The sequence below is a fragment of the Microcaecilia unicolor genome, chromosome 6, assembly GCF_901765095.1.
Source record: "Microcaecilia unicolor chromosome 6, aMicUni1.1, whole genome shotgun sequence".
NCBI classification, from domain to species: domain Eukaryota; kingdom Metazoa; phylum Chordata; class Amphibia; order Gymnophiona; family Siphonopidae; genus Microcaecilia; species Microcaecilia unicolor.
This window is the reverse complement of record NC_044036.1, coordinates 281222149-281249194: the sequence shown is the minus strand read 5'-3', so window position 1 is coordinate 281249194 and position 27046 is coordinate 281222149. Positions and strand designations below refer to the sequence as shown.

The 27046-nt window shown below is 42.9% G+C and overlaps 1 protein-coding gene across 1 annotated transcript in view; it reads left to right on the top strand.

The window, feature by feature from the left end:
* The window catches only part of LOC115473023 (centrosome-associated protein 350-like), a 161039-nt gene that overhangs the window by 42688 nt on the left and 91305 nt on the right, over nucleotides 1-27046 (top strand). Inside the window, exons 15-17 of the mRNA XM_030207618.1 lie at nucleotides 1648-1808; nucleotides 21760-21857; nucleotides 22302-22412. Coding sequence (XP_030063478.1) covers nucleotides 1648-1808; nucleotides 21760-21857; nucleotides 22302-22412 — 370 coding nt within the window. The remainder of the gene's footprint in view (nucleotides 1-1647; nucleotides 1809-21759; nucleotides 21858-22301; nucleotides 22413-27046) is intronic.

Here is a 27046-nt window from a genome sequence, read left to right as displayed (position 1 = left end):
AAATTCAGCCATAGCATCCCCTGCTATTTGAATATCATCGGCTTCCAGTCCAATTTAGAATCCTGTTTAAGATTCTGATCTTGGTGCATAGATCTCTTTACCCCGGAAGTCCATTCTACTTAGGTTTCCTCATTATTCCCTACACCCACCTCATCTGATTGCTCTTCCAGAGATTACAGATCAGCAGCCCCATGACTAGCATATGCACATCTGGACTCTACTAGACATACTGCCTTTTTCTATATGGCAGTTTTACTCTGGAATGCACTTCTATCCGTTATTGAGCTGGAACCTTTTTACAAGAAGTTCAAAGTGACCTTAGAAACCCATCTCTCTATTTAGGTGTTTGGTGGTAGACGCAGTCTGCCTGCTGCTGTGCTCTTCCGTTCTGTTCATGTCTACCTTTTCTTGTATCTTTTTGTATTTTGGAGTCTTTTCTGTTTTTCTCCTTATCTCTTGAATTTTGGAGTTCCTTTCCATCTGATTCTTTTATATTTATTTATATGTTCAAGGTGAATTATAATTGGGTACACTAGGTATTTTCCTGTCCTCAGAGGGCTTATGATCTAAGTTTTGTACCTGAAACAACAGAGGGTTAAGGGTGTCTTTTACTAAGCTGTGGTAGCATTTTTAGCTTGCAGTAGGAATCAACTAGTGGTAAACGTTGAGACGCCCATAGGAATATAATGGGCATTTCAGCATTTAATGCCAGCTGATTTCTACCAGGAGCTAGAGAGGTGTGGTAGCCGTGTTAGTCCACTTTTAAAGGTAATCAATAGAAATAAAACAAAATAAAACATGGAAAAGAAAATAAGATGATACCTTTTTTATTGGACATAACTTAATACATTTCTTGATTAGCTTTCGAAGGTTGCCCTTCTGGATGTCACCTCTGTGGGGCAGCACTTTACAAAACCAGAACACTGTACCAATGATTTCATGGTAAGAATCCTGAAAGAGAACTTTAAAACAATACAGGAATGTAAGACCTTTGAAGTCAGAATGATTAAATATTTTGACACCCACCAGATAGGACTTAACAAAGATCTGGGTTTTCTAGCCCATTATAAACCATAAAATTGTACTCCTTTGTCACCCTCCTGTCTCCATGCATATTGCCCTGTCCCTCATCCACTTGACTCTTCCTGTCTCTCACGTATCCACCCCCATCCTGTTAGACTGTCACTGAAATGCTTTGATGTTTCACTTATATATATTGTCATCTACCAACATTTGCTTATTTCTGATCTGACGAAGAAGGGAAACCTTCGAAAGCTAATCAAGAAATGTATTAAGTTATGTCCAATAAAAAAGGTATCGTCTTATTTTCTTTTCCATGTTTTATTTTATTTCTATTGTTTGCCAGGAGCTAAAAATGCTACCACGGCTAAGTGATTTGTCCAAGGTCACAAGAATTTGAACTGGGCTTCCCTGATAATCAGCCCAGTGCTCTAACCACTAGGCTATTCCTCTACTTCCTGTAAACCATTTTGGTATGCCTGGCACAAAAGGCAGCATATTAACTGTGAATAAACATAAACATGATTTTTTATAAGAGGCCTTTTAAACATGTGTACCACAGGGTTTATATGCTGAAAATCCTTCATAGAATTACTCCATAGTGCTGACTTGTTCTTTTGATGGTAGTCCTCAGGAAGGAAGACTAAGACATAGAGACCATTGGAAAACTGATGCATCTGGAGAATCCAAGGATCCTGAAAGTATTATTAAATCTCCTCCTGGGACCAAACTCTATTCTCTGAAATTAGAAGGATCTGGAAAAGTAAAGGATACCAATGAAAACTTAGGTAAGGTTGAAAACACAGCAGAGAAAATAAAGATCTAAAGTCTCTAGTAGGTTCTGCACTTAGAATTATTTTATGGTGCTGGTAGGTGATATGCTTTGCAGAATATTTTAGAAGGGTACTGGACAGGCACGCTGAATGGACTGTCTCTTAATGTGGAAATTTTCAGTAAATTCCAAAGCACCCAACTATGTGGGGTAATTGCTATAGCAATTTCTAACTCAGACTTGTTAACTCAGACTTGAGGGCCGAAGAGCTCAGCCATAGAGAGGTTCTGATCATCATCATCGTATTGGAACTCCTAATTCATAGCTTTCTTTTTCCATATCTTCACCAGATAAGGTGCCACCTTGTGGACAGTGAAAGATAAAAGACTAATTGAAACCAGGTTTCTCTACACTTACTGAAATCTTCCCACCAGTAAAACCAGAAGTATAACTGTGAATCATGTGGAAAATTCACTAAGGGTTTGAGTTACTAAGTGAGTTCTGTGGGCAATAAAACCCAACAGTTTATTCACATCAGTCGGCTGCCTGAAACTTGCATTCTTTCAATGTGGCTAAGAGTTCACAAAATACAATATGAATCATTCCTGGCGGAACTTCTAAGTCAGGGGAGAAAAAATGTGCAAGTGTATTACATTTTCAAATCTTCAAAAATGCTCAAAGTCCCAATGCCAATTAGATACCTGCCTAGTCCACTTACTAAAAAAACAAACAAACCTCAGAAAGATATCTCGTGCTAGGAATGACATGGATAAAAGAATCCTTAAATGCAGGCTCTTTTCCAAGACAACTTGGCAAAATCATACTTATCCCCATCCAAAAAAAATCAGAAAAGAGAAATAGGAGTGTCGCCAACTACAGACTGATGTCAAAATCTTAGAAGGTATAGTTGTGGAACAATTAACAAACTTTCTGGAACACTACAATCTATTACATCGAAACCAATCTAGTTTCAGAAAAAATTACAGTACAGAGATACTACTAGGGACCTTAATTCATGAATTCAGAAAAACTGTGAGTACGGGCCATCAAATAGCCCTGATGCAGTTTGACCTCTCAAGTGCCTTTGACATAATAGACCACAGATACTCCTGGAAATCTTACACTCCCTAGGAATTAGTGGCATAGTTTTTGAATGGATAAGAGGTTTCCTCTCTCACAGATCTTACAGTGTGAATCAGGGTATAACCCTATCTAAGGAATGGGCAGCACACACTGGGGTGCCTCAGGGATCCCCACTGTCACCAATCCTATGTGATATCCACCCTGGGTTTCTATATGGACAGAAAGGGAATTAACTGCTTCTCCTACACAGATGACATAACACTATATCTTTCCTTTCATAAGGACAAAGATGATGATTAAACAATTCACACTTAGTGTGCAGCATCCTAGCACCCAACTTTAGATAACCTGTACATAATTACCCCAAGGTGTCTATGGGAACTACTACTACTTATCATTTCTGAAGCGCCACTAGACGTACGCAGCGCTGTACACTTGAACATGAAGAGACAGTCCCTGCTCGACAGAGCTTACAATCTAATTAGGAGAGACAGACAGAACAAACAAGAGATAAGGGAATATTAAAGTGAGGATGATAAAATAAGGGTTCTGAACAAAGTGAATAAGGGTTAGGAGTTAAAAGCAACATCAAAAAGGTGGGCTTTTAGCTTAGATTTGAAGACGGCCAGAGATGGAGCTTGATGTACCGGCTCAGGAAGTCTATTCCAGGCATATGGTGCAGCAAGATAAAGGAACGGAGTCTGGAGTTAGCAGTGGAGGAGAAGGGTGCAGATAAGAGAGATTTACCCAGTGAACGGAGTTCCCGGGGAGGAATGTGGGGAGAGATGACAGAGGAGAAGTACTGAGGAGCTGCAGAGTGAATGCACTTATAGGTCAATAAGAGGAGTTTGAACTGTATGCAGAAACAGATAGGGAGCCAATGAAGTGACTTGAGGAGAGGGTTAATATGAGCATAACGACACTGGCGGAATATTAGTCGTGCAGGGAAAAAGGAATTCATACCCTGCCATCATTGTATATCTAGAATGTCCATGTTTAAATTGTGCTATGGTTAACTTCACAAGCACAAAAGAAAAGTCCACAGGAATATTCGAGGTTGAATCTGAATAGGCAAATTTCAGGCTGGATTAAGTTTGACAGAGTTTTAGTATTTCCTCAAATGTACTGTGAAAGTTGTAACCCAAATATCCACAGAAAGTCTGGGAGAAATTTGACTAGCTTTGTTGAAAGTTCACATTGAAGCTGTCTATTGTGGATCACATGAATTAGGCAAATCTGCTCAAAGTCCTATTGCAAATGTTCACGACTACCCATTACCAATTCAGTTATAGGTGCAGATAATAGTATTGAGCTGCAACATTGACAGGGAGTACCTTTTTGGCTGGAAGAGGTCTAATAAGATCTTACTCTCAAGATCCCTAGTTGCTGACGCTGTATGAGGCAAGAATTTCATCAGGCCATGGTCCTGGTGATCCACTCTGTTTCACTGCCTAGGAGCTGGAATCGCTAGAAAGGACAAGCTCATATCTGTTTTGCCCATGACCTGCGGTGAGTGCAAATAAAATCGAGGCATGTGCTCTTAAAAGGGTTACTGCTTGAAAAATAGGAGGCTTGGCTGTATCAGTTACAGATGGTACTTTGTTTTGAAGGCCTCTCCATAGGAGGACAGAAGATCTTTTCTCAACGTTAGGGTACTTAGTAAAGACCTTTCTCTTAAAGGAGATGTCTCCATTGTTTGTAGTATCTTGCATGTCATCACTTGGTGAATGTGCTAAGGCTTATTGATCGCTGTTTACAAGCCCTACAGGATTCACGTTTAATTGGTTTTCCAATGTTGCAGCTTTGCAGCAAAACATCAGTAGGTCACTGTTGGGCTCATTTTCGAAAGAGAAAAATGTCCAAAAAGTGTCATAAAGAACCATTTGGATGGATTTCTTCTCAAAACATCCAAATTGGCATTTTTGAAATCTGTTTTGTAGATGTTTGTCAGGCTCAGTCAGAAGGAGGGTGAGCCGTTAGGTCTCTCTCAATGGAGAGACAGTCGTACAGCCCAGTATCTTCACCTGGGTCGACTGCTGTTCCCAAGAGTTGAGCCCCCAGGTTCAAGTGGCCTCCAGGACTTCCCAGCAATGAGTGGGTAGAGGCAGAAGGGTTTCCAAGCTGGATTGGAGGCAGGAGGAGATATGGAGGTCTCGGATGCCAGCAAGCCGCAGGCGGGGAAGAAGCGACCTGGCAGAATCAGGGTGACCACGAGTCGAGAGGTCGATGCCCATGCAAGGTCAGGGCAGGTAATAAGAAGAGAGGTCCGGTGTCCAAGCAGGGTCAGGGCAGTCAGCAAGCAAAGAGGTCCATTGTCCAAGCAGGGTCAGGTCAGGCAAGGAATCAAGAGAACACAAGGCATGAGGAGCAACCAACACTACAGAGAACACAAGGCATGAACAGCAACCGACACCATGAACAATAGTAGCTGAAGCCCTGAGCAGGGGAAACACAGCCCAGAAGAAGGGAGCGGCGTCTGATATCGGAGTGATGTAGCTGCAGTTGAGGGCGGAGCAAGAAAGGAACAGAGGTGTGGAAAACGCCGCTCTCAGCTGATCAGATGCTGGTGAGAGTCGATGGTGCGATGTCGGTGGTCAGCTGGGGAAGTGGTGCAGCTCCGGGTCTGAGGCCAAATTGAGCTGGAGTGTCTGGAGGGGAAAGTAAGATGCCATTGTGACAACATCTATCTATGCATTTTGTCTGCAGTGTGTCAAAATCACAAGGGGGCGTGCTAGAGGCATTTTGAAGGTGGGAATAGCACATGCCCAACACTTGGATGTTTTACAGCCATAATAGAACAAAACCAAAATGTTAAGGGCAAAAACATTAACAACGTGAATAAAAATAGTACTCAACAGCCTCTGTGGCAGCCTCAGATGTTATTGCCAGGTCCATTAGAGCAGCAGGCAGGTCCCTGGAGTAGTGTACTGGTGGGTGTAGTGCATTGTAGACAGGTGGACCCAGACCCATATCTTCTCCTACCTATTACACTTGTGGTGGAAACCGTGAGCCCTCCAAAACTCACAAGAAAAACCACTGCACCCACATATAGGTGCCAATTCACTCAAGGGCTATTGTAGTGATGTACAGTTGGAGGTAGTGGGTTTTGGGTGGGTTTTGGAGGGCTCAGCAGACAAGATAAGGGAGCAATGGTAAGATGTGTACCTTGGAGCATTTATATGAAATCCACAGCAGTCCCCCCTTGGGTACACTATTGCTCTCCTGGGATGTCTTTGGGAACAGTCTGCTAAAAATGCTGGCCCCTCCTACATCCCAATGGCTTGATTTTGTATGTTTTTTTAACATTTTTTTTTCAAAAATGGACTAAAAAGATAAACGCACAAAGCACAAAACCTTGTTCGAAACAGTATTTTTGAAAAAAAAAAGATGTTTTTCTTTTTTTCAAAAATGGATATATTTTCTTTTCAGATTTAGTACATTTAGAGCAAAATGCCCAAAGTCTGACTTAGATGCACATCAAAAACACCCCTCCATGCCCGGACCTTGTTCACCTTCCCATGATTAAAGCATTGCATCATGAATGTTGAATGATTACTGCAGTTCCTTGCCATGTAGCACACTTTAAAATCATGAATCCTGTGCCACAATCTAATCAAACAAATGAGGCAGTTTGCTATTTTATGAGTCAGTAGATGGAGCTACTCAACTGCAAACTATAATTAGATGGCAAAATCTCATTAATATGCATCATTATTCTGTCTCATGATCACATTTTCAAAGTTGCTTATCCATAAGATGACAGACACTGATTTACTGTTATCATAAGTGCTGTTCACAACTTCCTGTTTAGACAAACAAACTTGTTTTCTGCTGATTCTCTTAGTAGTCATAAATCTTGCTAGCGTATTTATTTATATATTGGGATTTATTAAGCATCTTTATAGAGAGATTCACCCAAGGCAGCATACAGTAGGTACAGTTTAATATAAAACTTACAATTTTGTTAACAGCATAACAATAGTAAAATGACCAAGTATAACCATAAATACAATAAATGAGGTAAACTTGAAAACAGCAAATTGAAACCTAATAACAGAACTACTGTGAAACAGTATCAAAAATATACACAATTAACAGCACTGCAGAACAGCCATATAACAGAAACGTGATAAATGTCAGTACATTACAAACAATACCATAGTAGACAGCATGGAAGAACATTCAAATTTATTAATTTAGTTAAATCCTATATAGTAATTTGCACCTCCAATGTTCCATGCCTGGCTGCCTGGGTTCGTAACATCTCCTGGCTGCCTGGGTTTGTAACATCTCCTGACGTCAGCCAGCCTCCAGCGTTCCATTCCCCCTCACTGTCCCGCCCTCGCGTCAAGAAGTAATGACGTCAGAGGGCGGAACAGTGAGAGGGAAGGGAATGCTGGAGGTGAGCTGACGTCAGGAGGGATGTTACAAACGGAACGGAAGCCAACGCCAGCCAGCCAGAGAACATTCAGGTACAAATCGAGGGGAGGAGAGAATCGCGGGACATCGAGGGGAGGGAGGGAGGGAGGAAGGAAGGGAAGGGGAGGGGAGGGGAGAAAAGGGCAGGGCAGAGGAGAATTGATGGACATGGATGGGATGGGAGGACAGTAGAGGAGAGAATCGCGGGACACGGATGGGAGGGCAGTGAAGAGGAGAACCGCTGGACTTGGAGGGGAGGGGAGGGAAGAATTGATGGACATGGAGGGGAGGGCAGGGGAGAGAGAAAAAAAAACCTTACATGACAGCCTTCCTAGGGCCCATATCATTGTTGAGGAAACGGGCATGGTTCCACTAGTTATTTAATAAACTGTTCAATCTCAAAACTTCTTGGAGGCTTGCAACAAAACATTCATAATAAGTCATAACATATCATTACACAAGCAATATTTCAAAACACATCAAAAATATTTCCATCAAGCAGCCGTTGTTCAATGAAACACCTAATAAGCACACCACATAATATAGGCAGGCTCAATTTCACTAAAAGAAGCATGCAGGATGTGAGGGAAAGACAGAGCAGGGCAGGCAATGTGGCGGCGATGGAGACCAGCACTGGACAACACTTCAGCTGGTGGGGGTTGGGGACCCCCGCTAGCCAAGGTATTTGCTGCAGCAGTGGGTGGGGAGCGGCGGGGTGTCAGATCAAAATGTGCACCTCCACCTTGGGCTCTGGCTCCCTCCCACTGCGAGGTCTGGCTACGCTCCTGTTTTTCGTTCAGTGGAATAAAACTAGAACAGAGGGTTGATGCAATAAAGTGCTTAGGCTTTGTGTGCTGGTTAGCTCAGCCACAGCGCACAATTTTGTGGGTGGCCAGTGTAAAAACAGGTTTTGCACCAATCTAACTGTGCACAAAGCATCATCTAGACAACAGTGCACAGCAAATGCAAATGAAGCCATGACCTGTTCTGCCCAGATACAGAGAAATGTGCAGGAGACCAGAAGGCTGAGCACAACACCAGGTCTTTCACCTTAGGTCTGAGGAGGTGTAAAAGGTTGGCTCATTCTTAGGTTGTCAGCATTAGTGGAGATTTCATACCTGTTTCTTCTCTTTACAGCCAGCACATAAGACCTGCAACAGTTTTCTGGGTTCCATAAAGACCATGGGTTGAAAAAGAACAGAGAGGGAGGTGGGCTTGACTGTTAAGAGCTGCATGCAAGTGCAAGTCTGAGCACAAATATTGAATCAAAACCCAGAGTTGCATGCACATAGATCTGCACATGTGCTGCAATGTTATTCTGTGCATAAATATTGGAATTGCAAAGATTTCAGCACAATCAACTCCAGGTTCCACAACAATTTTTTTGTGCTCAAAATCGTGCACAAGACATCTTCTGCTGGTGTAGACCTGTGTACACATGCATCCATGAAAGCACGCATTTTTGTGCTGAACCTATGTACCTACTATTTGGTTACTGTACCGGGGAGCAAAAGTTTAGCATTACTGTTATGTTACGAAGGTGTGTACTGTGCACAATGCGTTAGCATATAGGAGCCAACTTTTCAAAATTATTGGGGGTGATAAGCCCAATGAAAATAACCCCTCCCTGGACACATATAAGGAATTTTCTCAATATTGGGGATGCTCAAGCACCCACAGCACCCACAGAGTCGGCTACAATGCGTTAGCACACAGCTCTAAGGCAAGGTTTCTGCAGCTGATTTCAGAAAACATATTGAGCCACTTGCAGGCTTGTTTTTGAAAGAGAAGGGCGCCCATCTTTCGACACAAATTGGGAGATGGGTGTCCATCTCCCAGGGTCGCCCAAATCGGCATAATTGAAAGCCGATTTTGGATGTCCCCAACTGCTTTCCGTCGCAGGGATGACCAAAGTTCCCGGGGGCATGTTGGAGGCGTAGCGAAGGCGGAACTTGGGCGTGTCTAATACACGGGCATCCTCGACCTATAATGGAAAAAAGAAGGGCATCCCTGATGAGCACTTGGTCCCTTTTTTCTTACGACCAAGCCTCAAAAAGGTGCCCGAACTGACCAGATGACTACCGGAGGGAATCGAGGATGACCTCCCCTTACTCCCCAAATGGTCACTAACCCCATCCCACCCTCAAAAAAACAACTTTAAAAATATTTTGTGCCAGCGTCTATGCCAGCCTCAAGTGTCATACTCAGGTCCCTCGTAGCAGTATGCAGGTCCCTGGAGCAGTTTTAGTGGGTGCAGTGCACTTCAGGCAGGCGGACCCAGGCCCATCCCCCCCTACCTGTTACACTTGTGGTCATAAATGTGAGCCCTTCAAAACCCACCAGAAACCCACTGTACCCACATCTAGGTGCCCCCCTTCACCCCTAAGGGCTATGGTAGTGGTGAACAGTTGTGGGTAGTGGGTTTTGGGGGCTCAGAACACAAGGTAAGGGAGCTATGCACTTGGGAGCAATTTGTGAAGTCCACTGCAGTGTCCCCTAGGGTGCCCGGTGAGATATCTTGGCATGTCAGGGGGACCAGTGCACTACGAATGTTGGCTCCTCCCATGACCAAATGGCTTGGATTTGGTCGTTTCTGAAATGGGCGTCCTCAGTTTCCATTATCGCTGAAAATCAGAAACGACCAAGCCTAAAGATGACCATCTCTAAGGTCGACCTAAATTTCAGGATTTGGGCGTCCCCGACCATATTATCGAAATGAAAGATGGACGCTCATCTTGCTTCGATAATGCGGGTTTCCCCTCCCCTTCACGGGGCCATCCTGCGAGGGCGTCCCCAGGAAAACTTGGGCATCCCTTTCGATTATGCCCCTCCTCATCACTCTGGGGCCCCTTTTACTAAAGTGCACTAAAACCTGAGCTGAACATGCAGGATATTACCATGTGCTAATCCCAGATTTAATGTAATAGCTTTGAGTGGAGGGGATATTTCAAGTCCTAGACCCTTTTTTAATTGCAGGTCTTGCATGTAAGTGTTACAGAATGGGACTATGTTCAAAGCAGTTTACATATTATATACAGGTACTAATTTGTACATGGTGCAATGGGGGGTTATGTGACTTGCCCAGAGGCACAAAGAGCTGCACTGGGAATCAAACCCAGCTCCCCAGGATTGAAGTCTGCTGCACTAACCACTAGGCTACTCCACTCCATTTTCACATGCTACCTGCAGGAAGGTTAGCAGGCACTAAGTACTTCCACATTAACTGGTCTAGCCAGTTTGTGCACTGTAAGTTAAATGTGCTGGCTGGCTAAGGCTTCCATACCTACTCTCCACCCATGCCATGTTACAGAATGGGACTATGTTCAAAGCAGTTTACATATTATATACAGGTACTAATTTGTACCTGGCGCAATGGGGGGTTATGTGACTTGCCCAGAGGCACAAAGAGCTGCACTGGGAATCAAACCCAGCTCCCCAGGATTGAAGTCTGCTGCACTAACCACTAGGCTACTCCACTCCATTTTCACATGCTACCTGCAGGAAGGTTAGCAGGCACTAAGTACTTCCACATTAACTGGTCTAGCCAGTTTGTGCACTGTAAGTTAAATGTGCTGGCTGGCTAAGGCTTCCATACCTACTCTCCACCCATGCCATTCCCTCTCAAGAGAAAAATTCAAAAAATGGCATAATGCGCAGTTTAATGCATGATAGCAGGTAAATTACCACATACCTTAATGCATTTGTGCAGTCACCTGTTACAATGCGCTAACCATGCATTAAATGCTTAACACCGTTTAGTAAAAGGGCTCCTCTGTTTAAAAGCAAATAAATATTATTTACATTTCTTACAATTTCTGAGTTGTTATGGAATTTTTGTTGCTGTGTTTGGTGGTGGAAGGGTCTTCAGAATGTGTGTGCGACTAATAAGGGCTTTGTTATTGTAGATCACCTCTATACAGGACTGGTTTTAGGCATGCTGAGCCCAGGGCAGAAATTAAGGAGGGGCTCCCCGATCCCCTATCCCCCGATCTTCCCACCCACCATTACTACCACATATTATACAACAACTAAATGACTTCTTTACATACAAAACACAGATAGGCCTTCATGAAATACAGAACAAGGGATCAGAAATTAGAATTAGAAATATGAAGACCAAAATTGAACTGGGAACCCCGAAAAGTTAAAACTGCAACACTGAAGAAATATAACAGAAATTCACTTCCTTTTGTGCTGAAAGCAATCAGTGGCAGAGCCATGGGGGGGGGGGGGGGGGGGGGGGGGGGGGGAGGGGGGAGGGAGGGAGCATGGATCCCCTTATTTTGGGCTCAGGCCCCCAAAATTAGCTGCCACTCTTGATGTGGCTGGCAGAGATCCCCAAGCCATGCCAACTGGAGACCACCTCCTCCTCCTCCCTGGTCCAGCAGCCAGAGCTCTCTAAAGCTCTGCAACTGGCATTTGTGTTCTCAAGCAGCTGCAGCCACTGTTGCCCCCTCCTCCCATGCATGCTCATTTTTCACACCCGTGTATAAACATGTACAGAAGTGGGCTGGCAGCGGCAGCAGCAGCTCAGGGACACTGCTGCTGGCTGCAGAGCTTGGAGAGTTCTGGCTGTCAAAACGGCAAAGGAGGAGGAAGTATTCATCTGGATGGATCTGGAGATCTCTGCCAGCTCAGGTATTTATATTTTGAATTAAATGGGGATAGAAAGAAAATTTGGTGCCCACCCACTTTTGGGTTCAGCACTGTCTCTCCCCACAGTCAACCATAGTCATGCCGCTGAACACAATACAAAGACATCCGCAGTGTACATATCTCAAAGTTAACATATTCCAGTTAATACATTTTAAATAAAACACTTTTTTCTACATTTGTTGTCTGGACATTTTATTTTTCTGTCGTGCTGGTCCCAGTTTTTCTTTTCTGCTTTCCTGCCTGTGTTCTGTTAATTCTCTTTCCAATGGCTGCTGTCCATTTGTCTTTTTTCCTCTCTTCTGTCTTGTCCTATTTCTTTACTACACCTATCTCTGACATATTGATCTTTCCCTTTCAACTATTTTCTGCCTCTCTGTCCACTTCAATTTTCACCTTCTTTCTCACCCTTCTTCTTTTAACTTTTCAGCTATCAACTTGCTGTCTTTTTCTCTCATTCCCTAGCTGTCCCATATCCCATCTCACTCCTTCCCCCGCCTATTCTCTTCCATCTTTCATCTACTCCCCATTACCAAATTTCTTTTTTAAAACTTTTTTCTAACAGTTAACATTTTTAAACATTTGTTCAAAATGTTTGAAACATAGTTGTTACCTCTGCATTTCACTATCCTCCTCTTGCCACCCCTTTTGGCCTCTCCCACATGGTTCCACCATTTCTAGTATTTCCCTGCCCTCTCCTTCCTTCCAGTCTTGTTGCCCAGTACTTTCTCTCCCTCTTCCACCTCATGGCCTGACATCTCCCTGTTCATTTTACTCTCACCTATCATCTTCCTGTCCCATCTCTCTTCCCCCTGCCCCTCCCCAGTGGTTCTTAATCTCTCCTCCTCTCTCCCTCCCCTCCCCCTCCCATGGTCCAACATTGCTCCCTCTCTCTTTCCTGTTGTTGTTCCCTCCTACCCACATGAGTCAGCATCTTTTTTCCCTCCCCCCCCCCATTGTTCAGCACCTCAATCTCCCTCCTTCCCTTCTATCCCCAGGTCCAACATCTCTCTTTCTTCCCGACTGCCCTCCCATCCTGTATCTTTCCCTCCTTCCCCACCACCCCGGATCCAACTTCTCTCCCTCTCTCTTTCCTCCCTTCATCCCATTGTCTGTCATCTTTCTCTTTCTCTCTCTTCCCTCTGTTCTTGGGACTAATTTCTTCCTCCATCCCCTCAATACAGCATGTCACGTCTTTTATTCTGCCAGAACTGATATACTCATATCACCCCTCTCCTCAGGTCACTTCACTGGCTTCCAATCAGATACCGCATTCAGGTCAAGCTTCTCCTTCTTACCTACAAATGCACTCAGTCTGCTGCCCCTCACTACCTCTCTACCCTCATCTCCCCTTACGTTCCCGCCCGAAACCTCCGTTCACAGGACAAATCCCTCCTCTCATTACCCTTCTCCACCACCGCCAACTCCAGGCTCCGCTCATTCTGCCTCGCCTCACCCTATGCTTGGAACAACCTTCCCGAGCCCTTACGCCAAGCCCCCTCCCTGCCCATCTTCAAGTCTTTGCTTAAAGCCCACCTCTTCAATGCTGCGTTCGGCACCTAACTCTTACCTTTCAGGAAATCCTGACTGCCCCAATTTGACTGCCCCTATCAGACTGACTGTTCACGTGTCCTTTAGATTGTAAGCTCTTTGAGCAGGGACTGTGCTATGTTAAATTGTACAGCGCTGCGTAACCCTAGTAGCGCTTTAGAAATGTTAAGTAGTAAGTAAGTAAGTAAATGTCCCCTATCTCAACCCCCCCCCCCCCCACAACTACTTTAAAACAGATCCAGGGATCTCTCATGGTCCGTCATCTATTTCTACTGAAAGGAATGTGTGAGACATACTTAAAAAATAAAAATCTGAAAATCAGGCAAAATTTAGAAAGCTCATCAAAAACAAACCACATTTTTTGTTTGTTATTTTTCGTAACCTGCACAAAGCCCTAATGGGGTCACTAGAACAGGTCTGGGAATCACTGCCTCAAACAGAAGTATAGACAGTTTCACAAAATGGATGAATAATCTCAGATGGTGAGTACTATTTTTATCAGCCTCAGCCTGCCTGATGCCCAGATATGATCAAAATCAAACACGGGTGCTAGATGCCATTAGTACCCGACTAGGGCCTGCATTTGCTTGCGTCCCAGGATCAGAGCTGGCGAGCACTTGTAACAATGCGCTCGCCAGCTCTGAACGTTAATAACATGCAAATGCATGCTAAACAGGTACATTATTATTCCTCTCCAATGCTCAGTGGGCAGCATGCCAAATTAGCACGCTACTACCGCTGTAAATCCTATGCCAACGGTATAGCCCCTCGCTTGTCCGGTGCTGTTTTTAGAGCACTGTTTGGAACAGCATGGGACTTCTGATCATCTGCTTCTGAGTGCTGCCCTAAACTCAGTCAATCAGAAATGTCAGGCAGAGCCAGTCCTGGAGCCCACCTCTTTCACTACTGTACTGAACTGCAAAACATCATACTTGTGAGTCTCCCTGTCCTTGTCTTTTGAGGAGGTAAACGGGGCAGGGCTTAATTTCTGGGGGAAGGGCCTGGAACTTAGTTGAGCCACTTCTTTTCCTGCAGCAGGGTGTGTTTTGCTTCAGCCCCTCCCAGGCAGCCTGCAGGAAAGAGGAGTGGAGGGAGACAGGGGGTGCATGTGGAGCAGAGCAGAGAACAGTCCCCCTAATCCAGACCACTTTCCCCTGTTGCTCCTGACCCCTCCCTGTCTCCACACTACTTGCTTTTTGTCTGTAAATTAAGCCCTGTAAACAGGGAACTTGTTTGATCAGTTTTCACTGATCAGCAGGTAAGCTGCATTTAGCCAAGACATTATTATAATAGTTAAACATGACATCACCTTTTACATATAAAGTAATATACAGAGAAGCTGTCATAAGGGAGGAGGCAGGAACCAGAGACAAGACTATTCTCCAGGAGTGAGAAGGACCTGAGTGCATATTTTTATCTTTGCTGTTTTGAGGGGTCAGGTAATTGTACATACAATCCACAATAAGCATCTGGAGAATGAGACTTAAGGGTCAGCAGCTATTGATCCAGGTTTGGAAAAATTTATTTTCTAAAACAAGTTAATTCTAATTTTCCAAATGTCCTTTATGCTAGGTACTTCCTCCTGTGCAAACTATGGCAAAGCTTTATCTGTTAGACTGTTGCTATTTGATATAGCAGAAATCTGCTTGCCATTTGGATTTTGGCATGTTTAAAAGGAACGTTATTAGGTGGAGAGCTGGAATCCTCTGAACTGACAACAGTGCCTATGTCTAAAAATCTGGTTAAGTTGCTTATAGGGAAAACTGAATTAATATCAGCATGTCAACTGCATTCCAGAGGGGTAAGAGCAAGTCCATGGGGAGTCTTAAACCCCTACCCCAGAAGGCTTCTCTCCAGTCTTAGCCCAGTGTGCTAACCAGTAGAGCACTTGTGTGAAAGCTTGAGGTCAAGGTTCAAATTGTACTCTCATTGCTGTCATTCACTGTGATGTCACCAGCAAAGCATGTAACCTCCACATGGCTGGGTGAATGGGGACAATTTCCAAAGCACAGCAGGTAGCTGCAAAGTACCTTTATCCAAGACTTTGCATTAGTTCTCAAAGGGAAAAGTGTGAGCCTGTTTTCTCTTTCAGACTGCTCGGGGAAAATTTGCCTGCTTTTTTATGTATAATAATTTTTGCTTGAAAAACAGTCCACTCGATATTCAAAGGGGTCCTTTTGCCAAGCTGTGGCAAAAAGGGGCTAGCGGTAGGGGCCCTTTTTGCTGTGCGCTGCGGTCCTTTCAACCACAGCAGGTAAAAAGGCCAAAAAATGGCACGGTCATGTAGTAAGATTTCTCTTACTGCATAGCCATGGGGGGGGGGGGGGGGGGGAGCACTTAATGCCATCCATTGAGGTGGTGTTAAGTGTTCCCATGGTAACCCAGAGGTAACTGGGTAGCTTTCGGCAATGACTGATTACCGCTGGGTTAGCGCCGTGCTGGAAAATATCTGGCTATTTTCCATAGTATGGCAAATGGTGCACGCTAAGGCTGGAACTACCATCAGCTCCCATGTTCGACCAGCGGAAGTTCCAGATTAGTGTGCGGTAAGCCTGCGTTGGGCTTACCGCCGCTCTGTAAAAGGACCCCAAAATGATTTAAATGGCCCGGAGAGGCTCCTAGCTATTTAAATCATTTGTCCAGGGATAACTGTGAATATTCAGCACAGGGGTGTAGCTAGACCTCGACAGGAGGGGAGCCAGAGCCAAAAGTGTGTGTGTGGGGGGGGGGGGCACATTTTGGCCTGCCTCCCCACTGCCGCTGCTTCTGCCTCCCATCACCGCTGCCCCCCTCACCTCCATTGCCCCCCCACCGCTGCTGCACAAAAGTACCTTTGCTGGCGGGGGTCTCCAACCCCTGCTAGCAGAAGTGTTTGTGCTGTGCTGGTCTCGCATTGTCTGTCCTATTTTCGGTCATGCCGTGCACGCTCGTTTTAATGAAACTGAGCATGTGTGACCCCCTCCAGCAAAATGGGGGGGGGGCAGAGCCAATTTGGGGGGCCCAGGCACCCGTGGGCTTCCCTACCTATGCCACTGGGTCACTGGCACTGAACCAGTCACTGCTGCTGAATATGTGCAATTAGTGCCCAATCCGAAACCAGCTAACTTGTGGGCATTCCAGGAGCTGTGTCGGCACTTATACAGTTAAGTACCAATATTCAGTCCTTGACCACAGATAACTGCCTAAATTGGGCTGCATAAAAAGCAGTCCCGTCTTTATGCGGTTCATGTATGCTGACCTGAACACGTATACCCTGGAGGAAAGGAGAAACAGGGGTGATATGATACAGACGTTCAAATATTTGAAAGATATTAATCTGCAAACAAATGGTTTCTGGAGAATGAAAGGCGGTAGAACTAGACGACATGACATGAGGTTGAAGGGGGCAGACTCAGGAAAAACTTCAGGAAGTATTTTTTCACGGAGAGAGTGGTGGATACTTGGAATGCCCTCCTGCGGGAAGTGGTGGAGATGAAAACGGTAACGGAATCCAAAAATGCATGGGATAATCACAAATGAATCCTGCTCAGAAGGAATGGATCCACAGAAGCTTAGCAGAGATTGGGTGGCAACACAGGTAATTGGGAAACAAAGCTAGTGCTGGGAAGACTTCTATGGTCTGTGCCCTGAAAACGGCAAGGACAAATCAAGGTCAGGTATACATATAGAGTAGCATATACAAATTTATCTTGTTGGGCAGACTGGATGGACCATACAGGTCTTTATCTGCCGTCATCTACTATGTTACCATGTTACTGTGTTATGAGGTTAAGGGCTGAATACTGTAGTTAACTGCACAAATTTTAGCAGCAATTACTCGGCATTGATTATCCAGGAATACAACCAGCAGCGGACATAAAAACACTGACCACCACTGTCTGAATATTGGCCAGAATGTGTGTAGCTTCTAAGTGTATAACTGCCATTTAGATGGATAAATGACTTTTGAAAATGACCCTCCTATTATCAGATTTTGAGGAAACACACCATGCAAGCTACATCAGCGATGAATAAATAGCCACAAAGTTGCTAGATCTGAGACCATTCTCTGTGATTCCTACCATAATTTCACATTGCTTGGATTTGAACCCAAGTACATGCCTTCATCAATGATAAAATTTGTGGCAGGTGAAATTTACTATTTTGTAGTTTAATTTTGGAGAATGGACTATAGTGGGCATAAAACTGAGATTAAAGTTAAGGCAATCCCAGTATCTAGATTTCTCTCTCTGCCTTTGACAAGGTACCTCATGAAAGGCTACAGAGGAAATTGGAGGGTCATGGGATAGGAGGAAATGTCCTATTGTGGATTAAAAACTGGTTGAAGGATAGGAAACAGAGAGTGGGGTTAAATGGGCAGTATTCACAATGGAGAAGGGTAGTTTGTGGGGTTCCTCAGGAGTCTGTGCTAGGACTGCTGCTTTTTAATATATTTATAAATGATTTAGAGATGGGAGTAACTAGCGAGGTAATTAAATTTGCTGATGACACAAAATTATTCAAAGTCGTTAACTCGCGACAGGATTGTGAAAAATTACAGAAGGACCTTACGAGACTGGGTGGCTAAATGGCAGATGACATTTAATGTGAGCAAGTGCAAGGTGATGCATGTGGAAAAAAAGAACCCAAATTATAGCTACGTCATGCAAGGTTCCACGTTAGGAGTTACGGACCAAGAAAGGGATCTGGGTGTTGTCGTCGATAATACACTGAAACCTTCTGCTCAGTGTGCTGCTGTGGCTAGGAAAGCGAATAGAATGTTGGGTATTATTTGGAAAGGTATGGAAAACAGGTGTGAGGATGTTATAATGCCGTTGTATCGCTCCATGGTGCGACCGCATCTTGAGTATTGTGTTCAATTCTGGTCGTCGCATCTCAAGAAAGATATAGTAGAATTGGAAAAGGTGCAGCGAAGGGCGACTAAAATGATAGCAGGGATGGAACGACTTCCCTATGAAGAAATACTAAGGAGGTTAGGGCTTTTCAGCTTGGAGAAGAGACGGCTGAGGGGAGACATGATAGAGGTATATAAAATAATGAGTGGAGTGGAACAGGTGGAACTGTTCACGCTTTCCAAAAATACTAGGACTAGGGGGCATGCGATGAAACTACAGTGTAGTAAATTTAAAACAAATCAGAGAAAATGTTTCTTCACCCAACGCATAATTAAACTCTGGCATTCGTTGCCGGAGAACGTGGTGAAGGCGGTTAGCTTAGCAGAATTTAAAAAGGGGTTAGATGGTTTCCTAAAGAACAAGTCCAAAAACCACTACTAAATGGACTTGGAAAAAATCCACAATTCCAGGAATAACATGTATAGAATGTTTGTACGTTTGGGAGGCTCGCCAGGTGCCCTTGGCCTGGATTGGCCGCTGTCGTGGACAAGATGCTGGGCTCGATGGACCCTTGGTCTTTTCCCAGTGTGGCATTACTTATGTACTTATGCCTTACCATGGTCAAGCTGTTTTATTGCTGTGCTTCTTTCAAACCATGTGTAGACATTTCAGCTTTGCCACCTTTCAACCAGTGATACTGAAAAGGCTCTTTTAGTATCTTGGCCAGCAAGTGGGTTAATGGTACAGTAAAATGAAGCGAAATATCCAAAAGGACCTTGTCCTTAAACACAGCCTCCTATTTTCCAATATGCTGGAATGAAAGGCGGCATATGACCAGAGATTATGTTTGCTGTATTTCTTGTTCAGCATGGTGAGTGATTCATTTTGCGAGAAGCAATTGTTTACATAGTGATCAGATGTGGAAAGAATGTGTCATGATGTGAGCTGAGAGAGGGCAGGATAAGGAGACCCTTCCAACTCGTGTTTGTCATGTGTCTTCTTAACATTTTAACCCAATAGGCTGGTAATATATTGGGATCAAACAGACAAGCCTATTGATCACAGCATTTTGCCTGTGAAGTTGCATTTTAGTATCTGGATTTATTATTACTGCTGCTTTTTAATGTGTAAGAGAACCCTAAGAAACAATGTTTCACTATTGTAAAGTAGCACACTCTCATGACAGCATTATATTTCATTTCATTTAATATTTATAATCCACCTATTCATACATTTCTAAGTGGCTTACAGGCTAACACTCACAATAATATATCATACATACATAAAACAACAACAATTACAATTTGTGTATTGATTTTACTATCAATGTAACTGATAATTATAATAATAGATACAAACTAACAGTGTAGATAATGGCAGATAAAAACCAACACTGCCAAGAATATCATCAAGCTGTCAGTCTTGCACATTTTACCATCTGCAGGATATCACTTTGTATCCAGTTAGATATATTGTCTTCCCTCTTTGGTCCTCTATTAATCTGCACAGATGTTCAGATGTACATTTACATCACCTATACATGTGTTACAAAATCTGGAGTGTGGAGTATGGTGCTTATTTTCAAAGCAGATGTACACCTGCTAAAAACATTCACATCCCATTTTGGAAAGTTGGAATTTGAAAGTTTCAGAATGCAGTTAGTCTAAATAGCAAGGGGACTTTTTTTTTTGGGGGGGGGGGGGGCGGGACTAGGGAGGGCCCAAAAGTAGGACATTCACCAGTGATTTTCAAAAGGGAAGAAAAGAAGGACGTTTTTTATCTAGACCTGTTTCAGTCATGTCCAAGTTACAAAAAAGTGCACTGATTCAGCAGCTGACCCCTGGAGGAATTACGGCATGACCTCTCCTTAATCTCCCAGTGGTTGCTATCCCTCTCCCTCTCCCCTGAAAATTAAACCAGAAAGGAAAACCAGGCTCTGTGCAAGTTGCAAGTATTATGGCCATTCTGAACAAAGCAGCAAGCAAGTCAAAGGAGTAGCCTAGTGGTTAATGCAGTGTAGTCAAAGGACACAGGTTAAAATCCCATTGTAACTCTAGTAATTTTTTTTTCTGGGACTCCCTCCAGAAATAGAAAAATATTTAGTGTACCAAAAGATATAGGACACCTGTAAGCCTGAAGGCTATTGAAGTGGTGTTCATTCAGGTACAGTAGGTATTTTTCTGGTCCTAGAGGGAAAAAAGAGAGTTGCAGTGGGATTTCAACCTGCGTCCCTTGCTTTACAGTCCACTGTACTAACTACTAGGCTACTCTTCTGCTCTGCAAGGGTATTTGTGTGATAAGGAAATAAAATGAAGGCCCAAACGCCTCACGAGATATCTCGATGGCCATTTTCATAAAATGCCTTGTGTTCTCCCGTTTACAATTTAAATGTTTCATAGGGTCTTTGCCTAAAGCTTAGCTCGAGTTATCTGCAGCAGGGCCCATAGGAATAAAATGGGCTCTGCTACAGATAACTTGAGCTAAGATTTAGTAATAGACCCCTCAGTTTGTAAAATGGTTGATCAGGATGGATGTCTCCAGCATAAAGACATCCTTCTCAAGTATTTTTGAACAGGAAACCCCAAGGTTTTTCCTGTTCAAAAATGGTTGTGAGATGGATGGGGTTATTTTTGTACGTTTTATGCTAGACTTTTTCTGGCACTCAGATGACCTTTCGAAATTGCCCCTTCATATTGTTTCTGTATCGCTGCAAGAAACAACCTTATCTTAAGTATTGTGTGCAATCCTGGTCACCGTATCTCATAAAAGATATAGTGGAATTAGAAAAGGTTCAAAGAAGGGCAACCAAAATGATTAAGGGGATAGAATTTCTCTCATATGAAGAAAGGCTTCTTAGGACTGTTCAGCTTGGAGAAGAGATGACTGAGGGAGGATATGATAGAGGTCTACAAAATCCTGTGTGAAGCAGAACGGGTAAACGTGAATAGATTGTTTATTGTTTCAAAAAGTACAAAGCCTAGGGGACACCTAGTGAGGTTATATGGTAATACTTCTAAAACAAATAAGAGAAAATATATTTCACTCAACAAATAGTTAAGCTCTGGAACTCATTGCTGGAGGATGTGGTAACAGTGGTTAATGTGTCTGGGTTAAAAAAAGGTTTTGCATAAGGTCCTGGAGGAAAAGTCCATAGTCTGCTATTAAAATAGGCATGGGGGAAGCCACTGGTTGCCCGGGATTGGTAGCATGGACTCTTGCTACTGTTTTGTATTCTGCCAGGTACTTGTGACCTGGATTGGTCACTATTGGAAGCAGGTTAGATGAACCATCGGTCTGACACAGTATGGCTATTCTTATGTTCTTATGTTTCACAGAAATAACAATGGTTATCAACTATCTGTTCTACCAGTGTATTTCAAATTCATTGTATTTTATGATCATGCCTTTTAAAAAATCTATTGATAGGTAACGGTGATGAAAACTACACATATCCTGAAAAGAACTATAGAGACTGTTTGCACAACGTACAACAAAGAAGCCTTGATCTAATCAGAAAACTGAAGGTATGTGTGTCTAGTGTCATTTGATTTGGAAAGGGTCACAACCAATCCTTTTTAAACTTTACTATTGGAAAGAGTTTTGCATGGACAAAGAAAGTGGCCTCACCAGGCTACTGCCAAAATGGGCTCAACTTCCAACCATGCAAAAGAAGCTCTCAGAGAAAAGAATTTTAAGGGCAGCTGTGAAGCATGCTTTAAGTGTCTCTGTGTGAGCATTTTTTTGCCTCTTACTGTAAGTGCATTTTTGATACATCAGACCTTTTTTTTTTTTTTTTTTTGCTGAACCCAGTACTTGCTAACAAGGTTAGAGAAACAACCATGAGGATTATATTTGGTGATAGAGCTACAGCTTCCTTAACCCATGGAAGTGTAGCAAATCTGTGGCTTAATTATACTGCCCAGTCTTGAAGTGAAGGTGCAGCTCAAGATATTTTCTGCCATGACTAGATCCATCAGCAGCATCAAGAACAAGAGCTGGCAACCCTGAGGCACAGAGCAGAGCTGGAAGCCCAAGAGACTCAGAAGTCTTTTGATGAATTCCTCACTCAAAAGCTAAAGGTAATTATTTATTACTCACAGTTCACGTGTATCCCCTTCGATTTATTCTATCTCGTAAGATATTTACTAATGTAGCAATGGCAGGTATTCTTGGTTTTTTTTAAAAATGTTTTTATGTCTTGGTTTTGTTTTTAACCTTTTATTGTTTTATGTTTTTGTGTATTATGTATTTGTGTATGTTTCATTTGTTACCCGCCTAGAGTTGTGGATAGTGCGGGCTATTAGCCTTTGTAAATCAATCAATAAAAGAAATTGTCATCTTGACTTTCATGTCCAGTTACACAGGTGCATTTTTTTTGTAATCCCTCAGATATTTTGAGGAAGTATTAGTGTTAATACTATGCATCATTTTTATGGTTTTGAATTCGACAATTGGATATTATGAAGTGAGTGAGTGGGTGACCAGAGAGTTGGATTGAGGGTGAACACTAGATGTTTTATACTTAGATTTCATCAAAGCCTTTGACATGGTTCACGATAGCTGACTTATAAATAAACTAAGTGCTCTTGGTATTGGGCCCTAAAGTGACTGAGTTAGAAACTGGTTCAGTGGGAGGCAACATAGAGTAGTGGTAAATAGAGTTCACTCTGAGGGTAAGAGTGGTACCTTGGTTCAGTTCTTTTTAACAATTTTGTAATTAATATTATGCAAGGCTGACTGGTAAGGTTTGCCTTTTTGCAAGTCATCTTCTGCAAGAAGGTAGACACTCTCGAAGGGGTAGATAGCATGAAGATGGATTTAGCAAAACTTGGTCTAAAATTTGGCAGCTAAGATTTAGTGATAAAAAATGAAGGGTCAGGCATTTGAGTTGCAAAAACCTAAGGGAGCAGTACAATATGGGGGTGAAGTACTTCTATTCACAAAAGAAGAACAGGACCTAGATGTGATCATATTTGATGATCTTAAGATGACCAAACAGATAGAAAAAAAAATGACAGCAAAAGCCAGAAGAATGCTTGGGTGCATAGGGAGAGGAATGAACAGCAGGAAAAAGGAAGTGACAGTGCCTCTGCATAAGTCTCTGGCCAGATCTCATTTGGAGTACTATGCACAATTTGAGAGACTGCACCAAAGATACAAAAAGGATGGTCCAGAGTGTAGCTACCAAAATGATCAATGGCTTCATCAAAAAGCATATTTATCTCAATCTACATACTTCGGAAGAAAGAAAGGAAAGGGGCAATAAGACAAAGGCTTTTAAATATCTCCATTGCATAGATACACAGGAAGTGGGCCTCTTTCAATTGAAAGGAAACTATGGAATGAGGAACCATAAGATAAAGGTGGATAGACTCAGGAGTAGTCTAAGGAAATATTTCTTTATGGACAGGGTGATGGATGCGTGGAACAGCCTAAATGGTGAAGATAAGAACAGTGGCATTCTTAGGGCGGCTGACACCCGGGGTGGATCGTCGATGCCCCCCCCCCCAGGAGCAGCGCCCCCCCCCCCCGGCGAAATGACACCTCCCGCCGGCGAAACGACACCCCCTGGGTGTATTTTTACCTGCTGAGGGATGCCGTGCACCAGTCGGCTTCGCTCGTTCCATGCTCCCTCTGCCCCGGAACAGGAAGTAACCTGTTCCGGGGCAGAGGGAGCATGGAACGAGCGGCGCTGACAGGCATGTGGCACCCCCCCCCCCAGAGGCATGCACCCGGGGCAGACCGCCCCCACCGCCCCCCCCCCCTAGGAACGCCACTGGATAAGAACTGTAGATGAATTCAAGAAAGCATGGGACAAGCACAGAGAATCTGTAAGAGAGAGGAAACAATTGCAGAACTTAGTAGTCGCTATGGATGAGCGGACTTGAAAGGCCATATGGCTTTTATCCACCATCATTTTCTATCCACCTGATATTTAAAGGGAAATAACCGCCGAAACAGCACCTAACCGGCTCTCTGGCAATATTCAGCGTCGGATAGCCAGCTGTCCGGCACTGAATATCACCAGTTAGTGGTTTAAAGATAGCCGGTTATTTCAAGTGATATAACTGGCTATCTCACGATTTTCGTTGCGGGGCTGGCTAAGTTTGGCGGCCATATTTGGCCACCACAATAGGTGGAATAACTTTGGCCTGCTCCAACTTAACCGGCCAGTGCTGAAAATTGGCTTGGCTGGTTAAGGTGAAACAGGCCAAAGTTAAACTGGAAATTCAGTGCCTGTTGCCAGAAACAGCCCGACATTGAATTCTGGGTTCAGCGCGGACCATGGAAAACAGGCCGGCTATCTCCTGCGGTCAGAATATCGGGGCCTATATGTCTATGTTTCTGTGTAGCATGGTTATTTATATCTTATGTACATCCATAATCCCATGCTTTAGCCATTTACTAGTCCATAATAAGGCATCACCTCCTATCTTATGAATTTGTTTTCCTGAAGAGTTGCTCATGAGGGACTTTATGAATATCCAGGCCCCAAACTAAAACCATAAATATATACTACAAAGGTACATTTTATAAAAGGGCATCCATAGGTGGTTTAAAAAGTGCTTAGTCTGTGAAGGCAACATAGATGTCTACGTGCCTTTAGGCTGATTTGAACTTGCTCTGAAGGTGTAAACATATGCACATACAGGCATAGTTTATAAAGTACATCCATCCATCAAAATTCTTCCTTTGTAGCCTTGGGCAAGTCATACAAACTTAGTTTGTAAGCCTCTGGGGATAGACAAATACCTACTGTACCTGAATGTTACTCACCTTGAGCTGCTACTGAAGTGGCATGAGCTAAATCCAAAACCCCTTCCCCAATGAGACAGAGCATTGTAGTTAGGAGGACTGTTCTGATTGAACTTCCCATGTAAACATGTAATCAAGTATCAATCTGTTAAATAGCAGAATGGTTATTAAGCCTGTGGAAGTTTCACCTCCCAATGGAGAAAACTAGCTTGTGTTTGTGAAGAGTTAGCTATTGGTTAAGTGGGAAACCTGTTTTTTTTTTTTCCTGTTTGGGACTTAGGGTCCTTTTTTTCCAATACTGTGTATTCTTCCTCCCACAATGTGGGTGGACTGGTCTCAGGAAAGTGTTCTATTATTTTATATTATTTCCTCTTTTCTTTCCTGATGTTGTGAACAAGATGCATCTTATTGAGTTGTAATATAAAATTTAATAAAAAATAACATTAAAAATATTATATGCCCAGATTATGCCCCAAGGAATGCCTACACGTGATCCAAGTAAAAGAAGTATTCCACAGTAATAGTGTAGCTAAAGAGTTTGAAATGTGGAAAGCCATACACCAGCCCAATGTAATTCTTTACTAAAAATACGTTTAAGGTTCTTTACCAAAACCATTCATTACCATTTAATACTTCATACACTTCCTCTTACTATTTTTATTATTGTTTTGTTATGTTTTTAATTCTCTATGTACTATTTTTGTGCATAAAATGGGGGAAAAAAGGCCTCGGTAGAACTTTACAGAATACGCTTCGCAATTTCAGCATGTAAATTCTAATTACTGCCAATTAGTGTTATCAATTATCAGCACTGATTGGCTTGTTAAGATAATTAAGTTGTGCATACTAATCAGAATACGACCTGATTTGCACACGCAACTCTGATTGCACTATATAGAATCCGGGGGAATAATGTCCTCGGCTGTCAAAGGTTGATGCTGTGGAAAAAGATCACACTTGACATAACCAACTCAACATCGTTTTCAAAAAACCACAGCACCTTGTGACTAAGACCAATCATTGGCCATAAACCTTCAATCAATTTTAATTTGTATCTCTTCAATATCACTTTGATATTTTGCTCAAAATGTTTTAATTCATTAACCCCCTCCCCTTTTACAAAGCTTTGCTAGCGATTGCCGCATGGCAATTCCAACACTGCCCATTCACTTTGAATGGGCAGTGTCAGCATTACCGCACCGACAGCTGCTAGTGTGGCATTGTAAAAAAAAGGGGGGAGGGGGGTAAGATAGTTGCTTCTTTTTTTGCTTTGTGATAGAAGTTTTAGAGGCAGAAATAAATTAAAACATTTATTTTTGAGCAAAATATCAAAGTAGTATTAAAGAGATAAAAATTATTGGAGGTTTTTGGCCAGTGATTGAGTGCTGTGGTTTTTATGAAAATGATATTGAGTGGATCATGTCAAGTGTGACCTTTTTCCACAGCAAGAACCTTTGACTGCTGAGACTTTTTTCCTCCATTTTATGCAAAAAAAATAGTACATAGAAAATAAAAAACAATAATAAAAATAGAAAGAGGAAGTGTATGAAGTATTAAATGGTGATAAATGCTTTTGGTAAAGCACCTTAGAAAGATTTTTTTATTAAAGAATTACATTGGGCTTGGGTATGGTTTTCCACATTTGAAACTCTTTAGTCATGTAAAAGTAGGTCAGACTTTCCATCTCCTAGTTTATATGATTGTATACACACACCCAGTGTTAAAAGAGCCCTTTTCCACATATAAAACATGCTTTACTTGTGGAAAAAGCTTTATAAAATCCCCCCCCCCCCGAGGTAATTTTATAAGCAACTTGACCTTGTAGAACAATGTTTTATGCACTTTGTCATCATAGAAGACATTGGATTCAACTGTATGAAGTAGAAATCCTTCACCCTCATGAAGAAACTTGCTCAGCTATACAGTGTAGTTGGACATCTTCTTCCTTTCTACCTAC